General features: G+C 37.8%; 1 protein-coding gene across 1 annotated transcript; it reads right to left on the bottom strand.

Annotated features, from left to right (window-relative positions):
- Positions 1-7002: 7002 nt before the first annotated feature.
- LOC108275738 (chemokine XC receptor 1) lies at positions 7003-11131 on the bottom strand. Its single transcript, XM_017486671.3, has 2 exons — positions 10955-11131; positions 7003-10724 (listed from the first exon to the last, which is right to left on the bottom strand). The coding sequence occupies exons 1-2, from the start codon at positions 10956-10958 to the stop codon at positions 9682-9684; spliced, it is 1047 nt and encodes a 348-aa protein (XP_017342160.2). The 5' UTR covers positions 10959-11131; the 3' UTR covers positions 7003-9681.
- Positions 11132-11939: the final 808 nt, after the last annotated feature.

The following is an 11939-nucleotide window of genomic DNA, read 5'->3' as shown; positions in this document are numbered from 1 at the left end:
ATGGGGATTAGAGCGAAGCCCTGTCGCCTCACTCTCGCTAAACCCTGCCCACACATACGTGTTTTCAGACACGCCTCTCTCTCTCTCTCTCTAAACACACCCATTCACATGTCTTCATTGTAGCCAGTACGTTCTGTCAAAATGTCAATCACGGCGGTAGAACTAGAGGGCTAATTTATGGTTTGTGTTTTTCCTGACCGACAGTTCTGTAGGTACACCTAATTTATGGCCAGGGGTGGTGGGGGTGGTGGGGGTAACCCTAACCACTGTATCAGTGGGTCTTTTTGGCACCTGTATGTCTGGGTTGTGTCCTTCCATTCCTGGGGGTGTGTGTTTTGTGTACTGTGGGGGATCTCCCCCAACAAATGTGTTTATGATAATGACTCTGTTGTGAAACGTGTTTCTCCGTGAATTAATCACACACAAATGTATTCCTTTTTGTGGTATAAGAGAATGTTTGTTTCTGAACTTACTTTTGTGGTATTGTTTTATTTTGAAGCTTAAGGATGGTTTAGGTGAAAAATGTCTGAAAAGAATATTTAAGAATGTTTAATATGGGCGTGTGTTTGTGTTACTGTGTGGGTTATTTCGTTTGTGTAAACACATTGTTAGAAAAGCATGATGGTTGAATGTGAATATATATGAGCAGAATGTTTGCTTGTGAAATAAATGAAAACAACTGTTGATTACGTGTTTGGGAGAACGGTGTGACTTTGAATAAACATTTACTGAAATAAAACCCCTGAAACAGATAAACCATCGATTTGTCCAAAGAAATGTAAAAAATGTTTTTACATATATTCTAAACATAAACCTTTAGGAGGTAAAACGTTTAAAAGTGCTGTTTAAAAGAATCGTTTAAAATAAAAAAAAAATAAAAATAAAAAATGGTTGTACGGCAATGTGAAATAAATCGGTGGAGACATACTGAGTACATTTCTGTTCCACAGTCTATAAGGATCCCCACCATTAATGTAGTGTGAAAAATGTACATACCCCCCGTGACTACATTCTACATTGGTTAAGCTTTAAACATTTTTATTTTGTGATGGCAGAAAGACAAAACTGTTGTACATTTGGTATCTGGTGATTTTAGAATTAGACCCCAACTGTCAAATATGTTTTGACATAGAATGTGAATTGCTTTGTCAGGCAAAGAGCACGATGGTATGGAAAGAGTATGATGAGGTGATCTAATGCTTAGGAGTTCTACAGTACTTTGACTTGGGAACATTCCAACATGGCCCTCAGAGAGGCATTATCTAAAGTACGTACATATAATATAGATCAGATCACCAGTATGTCTTTACCCACTCCTGATCTGTAGTCAAAATGATTCGTTTATTTCCTTGTATGGGTTTTATGACAGTGAGCAGTCATGTACACTATAAGCCAAAGTTATAGAAACAGGAGAGTTATTTGTAAAGGTTTCAAAATATTTTAACAGTTGAGGCATATTTCCAACAGAACAGAATATTAGACATTTAGTGTAAACTAGGGTAAAAAAAAATTCTCTGAAATATATCGGTGAAAATATTTTTCCATTTTTAAAGGCATCATATTAGAAACGATAGTACAGCCTTTGTTGATCAGTTACCAACTCATACTTTATAACAATCTGTTTAGGAGCATCTGAATCTGGCAAACAACTTTTATTCCATTTAGGCATGCAATAAAAGTTAATAAACAAATTAGGAAGAAATGACTTGTACACTACTGCTGCGGGTATCAAGTCAAACCATTTTGTTCAAACTTCAGTGTGATCCATAGAGTAGCAGAAACCTATGGCACCTTATGAATACCATGTGGAGGATTAAGTTGACTAGTCACTTACAGTTACAAAGGCATGTGCATTCGCACCAGCTTTGCCCACTGACACGTCTTCTACCATGTCAACATATAAGAAAAGGCAAAAAGTAATATGAGATGTATAAGAATATATTTTAACAAATATAAGACATTATAAGGAAGAAACATAATAATATTATTTAACAAGGTCTTCCAATCAGCCCTCTTAAGTGTAAGAGCATTATCAGTATTGTACGGCAGTTGGGACAGTAGTTAGTGGCAGTTGGGACAGTAGTTAGCTTTCAGATGTCAGATGAAAGACAACTTTTTGAGTCACAGTGATAAACTACTGGCAGAATATTTTGATCCTTCTTTTTCAGCATAAAGGACTGGCATTTATTTATGGCACAGCCGTATACTTGGTCAGAGGATTTAGGAATTTTTTTAAAGAACGGTTCGTTGTTTTTGTTCTTTTATCATAGCTTCAGTTTGTATACTTACTTTGGTTAGTGTCTCAAACTGTTTTATTAGGTGGTGACAGATTTGGTTAACAGGGAATGATGATAGGTGAAGATTAAGTTCATATGCATGTACAAAATAAAACTGTCTATATCTATATTTGTCTGCAATGTATCTGTTTAAGCACTACTTTATTAGCGATGAATAGCCCATTAACTAATTCATAGACCCCCTTTCTACCTTTTCAACTTCGTCATACATGTTTCGTTTCAAGCATTGTGTGCAGAAATTGCAAATCATTAATCTGAAGGTTAAGGGATCCTTAGACTTTTGCTTCTTCAGCATCAACAAAGTCTAAACAAAGACTAAACTCAGAAACAATATAACTGTCTGGTTGTGATCAGAATAAAAAGCAAAGTGAAAGGTGACTTCACTCCCAAAGCGCTAAATGAGATTTCTCTATGTTCTATATGACCTTTCTACAGTATATGCCATTAAGTCCTAGTTTCCAGCCATCATTACAGCATAGGAGAGGAAATCTTTGTTCATCAGATGTGTGATGTACATCTAGACAATCTGATATACTACACACAACATTCATGTTGAGAAAATTCAGCTTGCTCTTTGTTCCAAAATAACACTGGACCAGATCCATAGTTTACATCATCTGCTCACACGTATTTAATCTGTATGTTACGCCACGGCCAGCAGAGGGCACTGCGGTACGGCCGCTGACTGGTCACGTGACTCTTTTGTTTTCGTTCACTTCCCGCTTGGACACTGAGTTAAGTTTGTCTCTGATTTGCCGCAGGTGCACATGTTTTGAGTTAATTAGGTTTGTTAGTTAAACCCCCCGTGTGACTGCGCACCTCGCGCAGTATTATAGTTGGTTAGTTCGTCAAGTGAAGGAAGTATACCGGTATGTGCTAAGGTGTAGCATGGTAGCGGTCGTAGCTAGGGGACCAGAGTGAGTATAGTCAGTAGAGACCGCGCTCCCTGTGTTTGTTTACCTGTTTATTTGTTTCTGGTTTAAGTAATAAAGACTGACCTGCACCTGCATCCGCCTCCAGTCTGTTTCGTAACAGTCTTTGTTTAGACTTTGTTGACGCTGAAGAAGCAAAAGTCTAAGGATCCCTTAACCTTCAGATTAATGATTTGCAATTTCTGCACACAATGCTTGAAACGAAACATGTATGACGAAGTTGAAAAGGTAGAAAGGGGGTCTATGAATTAGTTAATGGGCTATTCATCGCTAATAAAGTAGTGCTTAAACAGATACATTGCAGACAAATATAGATATAGACAGTTTTATTTTGTACATGCATATGAACTTAATCTTCACCTATCATCATTCCCTGTTAACCAAATCTGTCACCACCTAATAAAACAGTTTGAGACACTAACCAAAGTAAGTATACAAACTGAAGCTATGATAAAAGAACAAAAACAACGAACCGTTCTTTAAAAAAATTCCTAAATCCTCTGACCAAGTATACGGCTGTGCCATAAATAAATGCCAGTCCTTTATGCTGAAAAAGAAGGATCAAAATATTCTGCCAGTAGTTTATCACTGTGACTCAAAAAGTTGTCTTTCATCTGACATCTGAAAGCTAACTACTGTCCCAACTGCCACTAACTACTGTCCCAACTGCCGTACAATACTGATAATGCTCTTACACTTAAGAGGGCTGATTGGAAGACCTTGTTAAATAATATTATTATGTTTCTTCCTTATAATGTCTTATATTTGTTAAAATATATTCTTATACATCTCATATTACTTTTTGCCTTTTCTTATATGTTGACATGGTAGAAGACGTGTCAGTGGGCAAAGCTGGTGCGAATGCACATGCCTTTGTAACTGTAAGTGACTAGTCAACTTAATCCTCCACATGGTATTCATAAGGTGCCATAGGTTTCTGCTACTCTATGGATCACACTGAAGTTTGAACAAAATGGTTTGACTTGATACCCGCAGCAGTAGTGTACAAGTCATTTCTTCCTAATTTGTTTATTAACTTTTATTGCATGCCTAAATGGAATAAAAGTTGTTTGCCAGATTCAGATGCTCCTAAACAGATTGTTATAAAGTATGAGTTGGTAACTGATCAACAAAGGCTGTACTATCGTTTCTAATATGATGCCTTTAAAAATGGAAAAATATTTTCACCGATATATTTCAGAGAATTTTTTTTTACCCTAGTTTACACTAAATGTCTAATATTCTGTTCTGTTGGAAATATACCTCAACTGTTAAAATATTTTGAAACCTTTACAAATAACTCTCCTGTTTCTATAACTTTGGCTTATAGTGTACATGACTGCTCACTCTCATAAAACCCATACAAGGAAATAAACGAATCATTTTGACTACAGATCAGGAGTGGGTAAAGACATACTGGTGATCTGATCTATATTATATGTACGTACTTTAGATAATGCCTCTCTGAGGGCCATGTTGGAATGTTCCCAAGTCAAAGTACTGTAGAACTCCTAAGCATTAGATCACCTCATCATACTCTTTCCATACCATCGTGCTCTTTGCCTGACAAAGCAATTCACATTCTATGTCAAAACATATTTGACAGTTGGGGTCTAATTCTAAAATCACCAGATACCAAATGTACAACAGTTTTGTCTTTCTGCCATCACAAAATAAAAATGTTTAAACCTTAACTAATGTAGAATGTAGTCACGGGGGGTATGTACATTTTTCACACTACATTAATGGTGGGGATCCTTATAGACTGTGGAACAGAAATGTACTCAGTATGTCTCCACCGATTTATTTCACATTGCCGTACAACCATTTTTTATTTTTTACCATTATGGACGAAACACCCATTTCTTTTAAAACATCATCTTTACATGTTTTTCTACCTCCTAAAAAAACCCTCGGCCTTAAGACACGATCTTTGGAGTTGTTGACGCCCTGCTCAGGGTTAAACAACAACGTCTTTACAATATCTTCATGAATAAATTGCCAAACTAACATCTTGGGTTTTTTTTTTCTTGGAGCAGAAGTCAGGTCCTCTCTCATTTCAACAGGTCCTCTTGTTGGTGAATACACAGCATTCCTCTAGGGGTATTAGGATTTCTCGGAGCAGCCATTGTAACAGATAGTTGCAGGGATTCTTCTGTGTTTTAACTACAACTTCTTAACCATTATTTAAGCACTGAGACGCACGACTCTCTCCTTAATTCGTTAACATATACACATTTGTAAGCATTCTGGTCAGCAAAACCCCCAGAAATCACACGTCTCTCTCACACACAGACAGACAACTGCCAGGAAAGATCACACATTCAGATCAAACAGTGTGACAGAGGGCCTAAATGTACACGACTTGACTGTCAGCCAGTGGGGACATGGGATGTCAAAGCATAGACAAAATCATATGTATTTAACGGCAGTTCTGTGTAAGTATCCTCGTTGGCGAACCATTTTCCAAAATCTTGTTTATAGTTGAAACAAAACGCACGATTCTTTTAAACAGCACTTTTAAACGTTTTACCTCCTAAAGGTTTATGTTTAGAATATATGTAAAAACATTTTTTACATTTCTTTGGACAAATCGATGGTTTATCTGTTTCAGGGGTTTTATTTCAGTAAATGTTTATTCAAAGTCACACCGTTCTCCCAAACACCTAATCAACAGTTGTTTTCATTTATTTCACAAGCAAACATTCTGCTCATATATATTCACATTCAACCATCATGCTTTTCTAACAATGTGTTTACACAAACGAAATAACCCACACAGTAACACAAACACACGCCCATATTAAACATTCTTAAATATTCTTTTCAGACATTTTTCACCTAAACCATCCTTAAGCTTCAAAATAAAACAATACCACAAAAGTAAGTTCAGAAACAAACATTCTCTTATACCACAAAAAGGAATACATTTGTGTGTGATTAATTCACGGAGAAACACGTTTCACAACAGAGTCATTAACATAAACACATTTGTTGGGGGAGATCCCCCACAGTACACAAAACACACACCCCCAGGAAAGGAAGGACACAACCCAGACATACAGGTGCCAAAAAGACCCACTGATACAGTGGATAGGGTTACCCCCACCACCCCTACCACCCCTGGCCATAAATTAGGTGTTCCTACAGAACTGTCGGTCAGGAAAAACACAAACCATAAATTAACCCTCTAGTTCTACCGCCGTGATTGACATTTTGACAGAACGTACTGGCTACGATGAAGACATGTGAATGGGTGTGTTTAGAGAGAGAGAGAGAGAGAGAGAGAGAGAGAGAGAGAGAGAGAGAGAGAGAGAGAGAGAGAGAGGCGTGTCTGAAAACACGTATGTGTGGGCGGGGTTTAGCGAGAGTGAGGCGTCTCAGTTTAACTTCATTACTGCTTTTACACAGCGACTGGAAGACATCTCTGGAAATACTTCTCTCCTAGTTTAAACATTACGGAGATTCTTTTAGCCAGCACTTTAACATTTTTACCTCGTAAGGATCTTTGTTTAGAAGCCGTGTAATATGCGCTATTCTTTTTAAACAGCTCTTTTAACCATTTTTACCTCTTAAAGTTTTTATGTGTTTTTTTGGAAACCTAGTAATACGGATTCTTTTTAAACAGCTCTTTTGATCATTTTTTACATCCTAAAGGTTTGTGTTTAGAACGTAATACAAACGATTATTTTAAACAGATTCTTTTTTTTTTTTTTTTTTTTTTTTTTAAGACGCTTTAACTCCTAAATTTTTTATTCAAAAGTAAACCGGGATCCCTAAAAACATAATCAACATTTGTTTTCATTTATTTCACAAAACAAATATTTTACTCATATATGTACACATTCAAACATCATGCTTTTCTAACAATGTGTTTACACAAACGAAATAACGCCACAAAGTAACACAAACACATCCCCATATTAAAAACATTATTTCTTTTCAGACGTATTTCACCCCACCAAAAACCAAACTCATTAACATAAACACCTTTTGTTGGGAGGGGGGCTATTCCCCCCACACACACCTCTCCACAACACCCCCAGACACAAAGGAGCCAGATTGATCATCTGATAAACTCCATAGGGTTACCACCCCTACAGACCTGTCAGTCAGGGAAGCACAGAGGGTCATAAATTATCACACACAACACTTTGATTGACAGTTTGACAGAAAGTGTATGATATAACTACTAAGGCAAATTTGAACTCGGGCATATATGTTTTAATTTACTGATAAACTTGCTTTGTTCTTCCACGGTTCGTCTTCACAGTGTGTAGGATACCGTTAACAGGTGATGCACGTTTTAATTTTTATAAAACAGAAATAGTACACACATGCACACACCCCTTCCACTTTATTAGGAACACCAGTTCACTTGTGCGAAAAAGAGCAGCTGGTGGGGTTTTTTTTTTCTTTTTTCTTTTCCAAATCTTCATCCATCCAGATTCTGTATCCATTTTAGTGCCAGATTCCTGGCTGACAGGAGCGGAAGCCTGCTGTTGTCTCCCAGCCCAACCTTATGATTCGATGTGTTATGAGATGCTTTTCTGCTCACCGTGTTTGTAAAGAGTGGTTGCTTGAGTCACAGTAGCCGTTCTGTCTGCTCAAGCCAGTCGAGAGAGAGAGAGACAGCTTCTTAATACGCACCCACAAATAAGCAACAATTTGCTTATTCCCTCAAACTCCTCCTGTAGGCTCCTGCTGAACCAAACCCCCGCCCGTAACTACATAATTAGAGGTCTATTCCTCTCCTAACCACCAGAGGTGGTAAGAATCACCTGGATAACCCATGCCATAATGCCAAGAGGAACCCACCCATTTTAGGACCGACTGGAAAGTGTTCAGACATGAATTATTCATGTTGTTTAAACTTGTCACGCCGGTCAGGAACACTCCTTGTAGATGGGCCTGGTAGCCATTGTATGCTTTCTGACTTATTTAATTCTGACTCATGATATAATGCATGCTGACTACAGTTTAGAGAGAAGTATTTTCACTTGGTGTTACATCTCCATCAGTGATCATGGCAGTTTAACAAAAGACAAAAGTTATTATCACTGTCTTCTCACGTGCTGTGTGGTTTCGTTCATTTCACGGGTTTCCTGTTATCTGATTTGCTGCGGTTTGACGTGTTGTGTTGAACAATGGCAGCCAGAAGGAAAGGAAGAAATCAGAACAAAGTAATCATGTCAGATTTATTCATAGAGGAAAAATCGACTCGGCTGACGTTGCCCAAAGTGCTTTAGAAATGACACATCTAAACAAACTAAAATATATACAAAAACAATAAAAAGGGAAATAACATTAACATTTAAAACCGACATCGGACACCTACATGTCATTTTGTGCACAAATTGAGAGTACAGTTTCTCTCTTTCTTTCAAATATAATGCATATATCCAAAGTATAGTAAGAAAGAACCCAGTTACCTTCCAAATGACCAATGAAGACATCAACAAATGTGTTATCATGTGGTTTAACCTTTCATCAGACAGGGGGATGTGCTTTAGTAAAGAGTGCTCAGCTAATCACCATTCAGCTAAAACATTTGCTTAAGTTTAGTTCTAAGCAATTTGATTTCATGAATATTCATGTAGGAAGCAGTTTGAATCGCTTGAGTTTGAATCGCGTCTGAATCGGATCTATGTCTATTAATTGAATCTCTCCTGAATCGGATCTGTCTATTAATTGAATCGCTTCTGAATCGGATGTATGTCTATTAATTGAATCGCTTCTGAATCGGATCTGTCTATTAATTGAATCGCTTTTGAATCGGATCTATGTCTATTAATTGAATCGCTTCTGAATCGGATCTATGTCTGTGAATTGAATCTCTTCTGAATCGGATCTGTCTATTAATTGAATCGCTTCTGAATCGGATCTATGTCTGTGACTTGAATCGCTTCTGAATCGGATCTATGTCTATGAATTGAATCGCTTCTGAATCGGATCTATATTCATTAATTGAATCGCTTCTGAATCGGATCTATGTATATTTATTTGCTGATCAAATGGGAAGTCTTGAGTTCTCTAATAACAACATGGTCACTTAGATACGCACAATGGAAATGTACACTCAAAACTATATCAGATGCCTTTAACACCCCAGTCATGCATGTTTATGATTTCCCTCTAGATGACATTAGAACACCTTTTTAAAAGCGATTGTGGGGTTTTTATATAAGGCACCAATGTACTTAGGTTGTCTCAAAAGCAGTTTATGGTTATTCTGGATCAAAATGAAATCTCAAATTTGCTTTTAGCTAAGGAAAAAAACTCCAGACATCCACTTTTAATATTTTTTTAAGTGCTGTATATGCTACATCTTTACATACATCTTTACATCCTTTGTATTTAAAAAAAAAAAAAAAAAAAAAAAAGCTTCAGCCTCCACATATTTAAGCATTAGATAAATCATTGACATTATTCATGCATATATTTACACTGACTCAGACGGTAGTGGAATGGCCTCTGCAGTTGTTGCCGTTTGAGCACAAGGAGCCGTGAGACTGAATGGTGCCAGTTCGTGTTTGTTGCATGTCCTTGTTCAGAGGTGTCTGAAGAATCTTCTGCAGAATCTCCTTTAGATGATTCCTGAATTTCACGCCGACGAAAACGTAAAACACGGGATTAAGGCAGCAGTGTGAAAACGCCAGCAGCTTGCTGACGTACTCGGCGTAGTCGAGATGATGTGTGACCTCACAGATGGTGAAAAACTCGATCTGATGATGAGTAAAGGTGTGCAGAAAAATCACCAGGTTATAAGGAGCCCAACCGAGAAAGAACGTGACTACGATGCAGAAGATGAGTCTGATAGTACGGTGTCTCTTTTTCGTCCTCGTCTTGAAGACGGTCTGCAGGATTCTGACGTAGCAAAACCCCATGATCAAAAAGGCGCACACAAAAAACCAGTTCTGTTCGTACGTGACGGTAAAATATCCCTCAGTGGAATTATACTCACAGTAGAGTTGTGTAGCGTTTGCTGGATCAGGAACTACAGAGCTGTAGATTGGGGCTGGCAACGCCACTGCGATGCTCATCACCCAAGCGACAATGGGGATTAGAGCGAAGCCCTGTCCTCTTTCCCAGTCTGAGAGAGGGTGCACCACGGCCATGTAACGCTGAACGGTCATCAGCACCAGGAACACGATGCTGCTGTAAAATCCAGCGTAGAAGAAAAAGTTGACCGTTTTGCACGCCGCGTCTCCGAGAGTCCAGCCCCAGATGTAGTAACATGCCCAGAACGGCAGACCGAAAGTGAACAGCAGGTCCGACAGAGCCAAGTTCAGTATGAAGATGTTGGTCAACGATTTCAGATTCTCATATAGAGCGAGAATCACAAGAACTAAAATGTTCCCGACGAGACTGAGCACGACCACGACGCTGAGGAATAACGGCACGACGATGGATCCTATTTTGGCCACGTCTTCCTTGTTACACATTCCGTCACTAATGTTGTCCACATAAGCATAGTCATACTGCGAATTGTCATCTGGAAAGCAAAAACATTACGAATAAAGACATTTTAAACATATTATCTCATTTGCTTCCCTAAAGGCTAAATCTCTTACAATAAGCTCCTCATGCATAAAAAAAGGAACTTATTGTTCTGTTAAATTTACACCACCCCTGAATTAACACAATGCTTTATGTGTGTTCAATTACAGATGAGCTTATACATATGAAACGATCAGTTAGAATGATTAAAATAACTTAATATACCCATTTTGTGCGCTTAAGTTATTGCTCCAGTTCAAAGGTCTTGATATCTTCCTTATAAATCCAAAGAATGACTAAAAAAAAAAATAATAATATGAAATGGCTCTTTTATAGTTTGAAGTTTGTCCAAAAGATGAATGTGGAAAATAAAAATATTAAAGTTTAGATTGGAAAAAAATGAACAAATCTGACCTCGCCAACAGTTGCCAGGGTTTTTATACTGGTTGGTTACAAGTGTTATCATGTTCCCGCCCCTAAGCATCAGTCCCCAGCCATATCATATGTTTTATTAAGTAAATAGGAAGTTAAATATGTCAAGCCAGAAAGAGTGTGCTTTTCACACTCTACTCAGGTTGAGTAGGAATGAAAATACAATCGAGTTATAGATCAGTCTCCAGTGTTAGTGCTTTGTAACGGTCAGTATGTTTTTTGTCTTAGTAACGTCAAGACAAAGAGAGAAAAGATAAGTGGCTGATGAAGAAACGGCTATTTGTAGCTATTATAACGTAAGTGACAACAGGAAGTAACCTGTCTCATGACAGTGGATGTAAATATGAAACTGTTAAAAGTTCAATGTGTTGTTCTTGAATCATTAAACTTTGTAATCACCGGCAAATTGCTGTGGTATAAGACGAATAAAACACTTTGAGCCAAAAATAATCCACTTTGCCGCATCTCAGGTCGCATTAAGCACACACAGTTATGGGCAGTTTAGAGTCACCAGTCCAACTACCAGCATGATTTTGGAAGCTGGAAGAAAACCGGAGAACCCAAAGGAAACCCACGTAGACACGTGGAGAAGATGTGAACCTGAGAGCAAAATCTAACCCAGAACCCTGAACTTCAAGTCGATAAATTACATATAGCAGGAAAAAAGGGAAAGGATGACAGAAATACATACTATAAACATATGCATAACTACACAAAAAAACACAGGGACATTAATCATATTATCAGTTTATTTGAAGAGTTTAGGCTTTTTTGTTTT

This window comes from Ictalurus punctatus, chromosome 15 (assembly GCF_001660625.3).
Source record: "Ictalurus punctatus breed USDA103 chromosome 15, Coco_2.0, whole genome shotgun sequence".
Taxonomy (NCBI): domain Eukaryota; kingdom Metazoa; phylum Chordata; class Actinopteri; order Siluriformes; family Ictaluridae; genus Ictalurus; species Ictalurus punctatus.
This window is presented reverse-complemented; position numbering and strand designations above follow the sequence as displayed.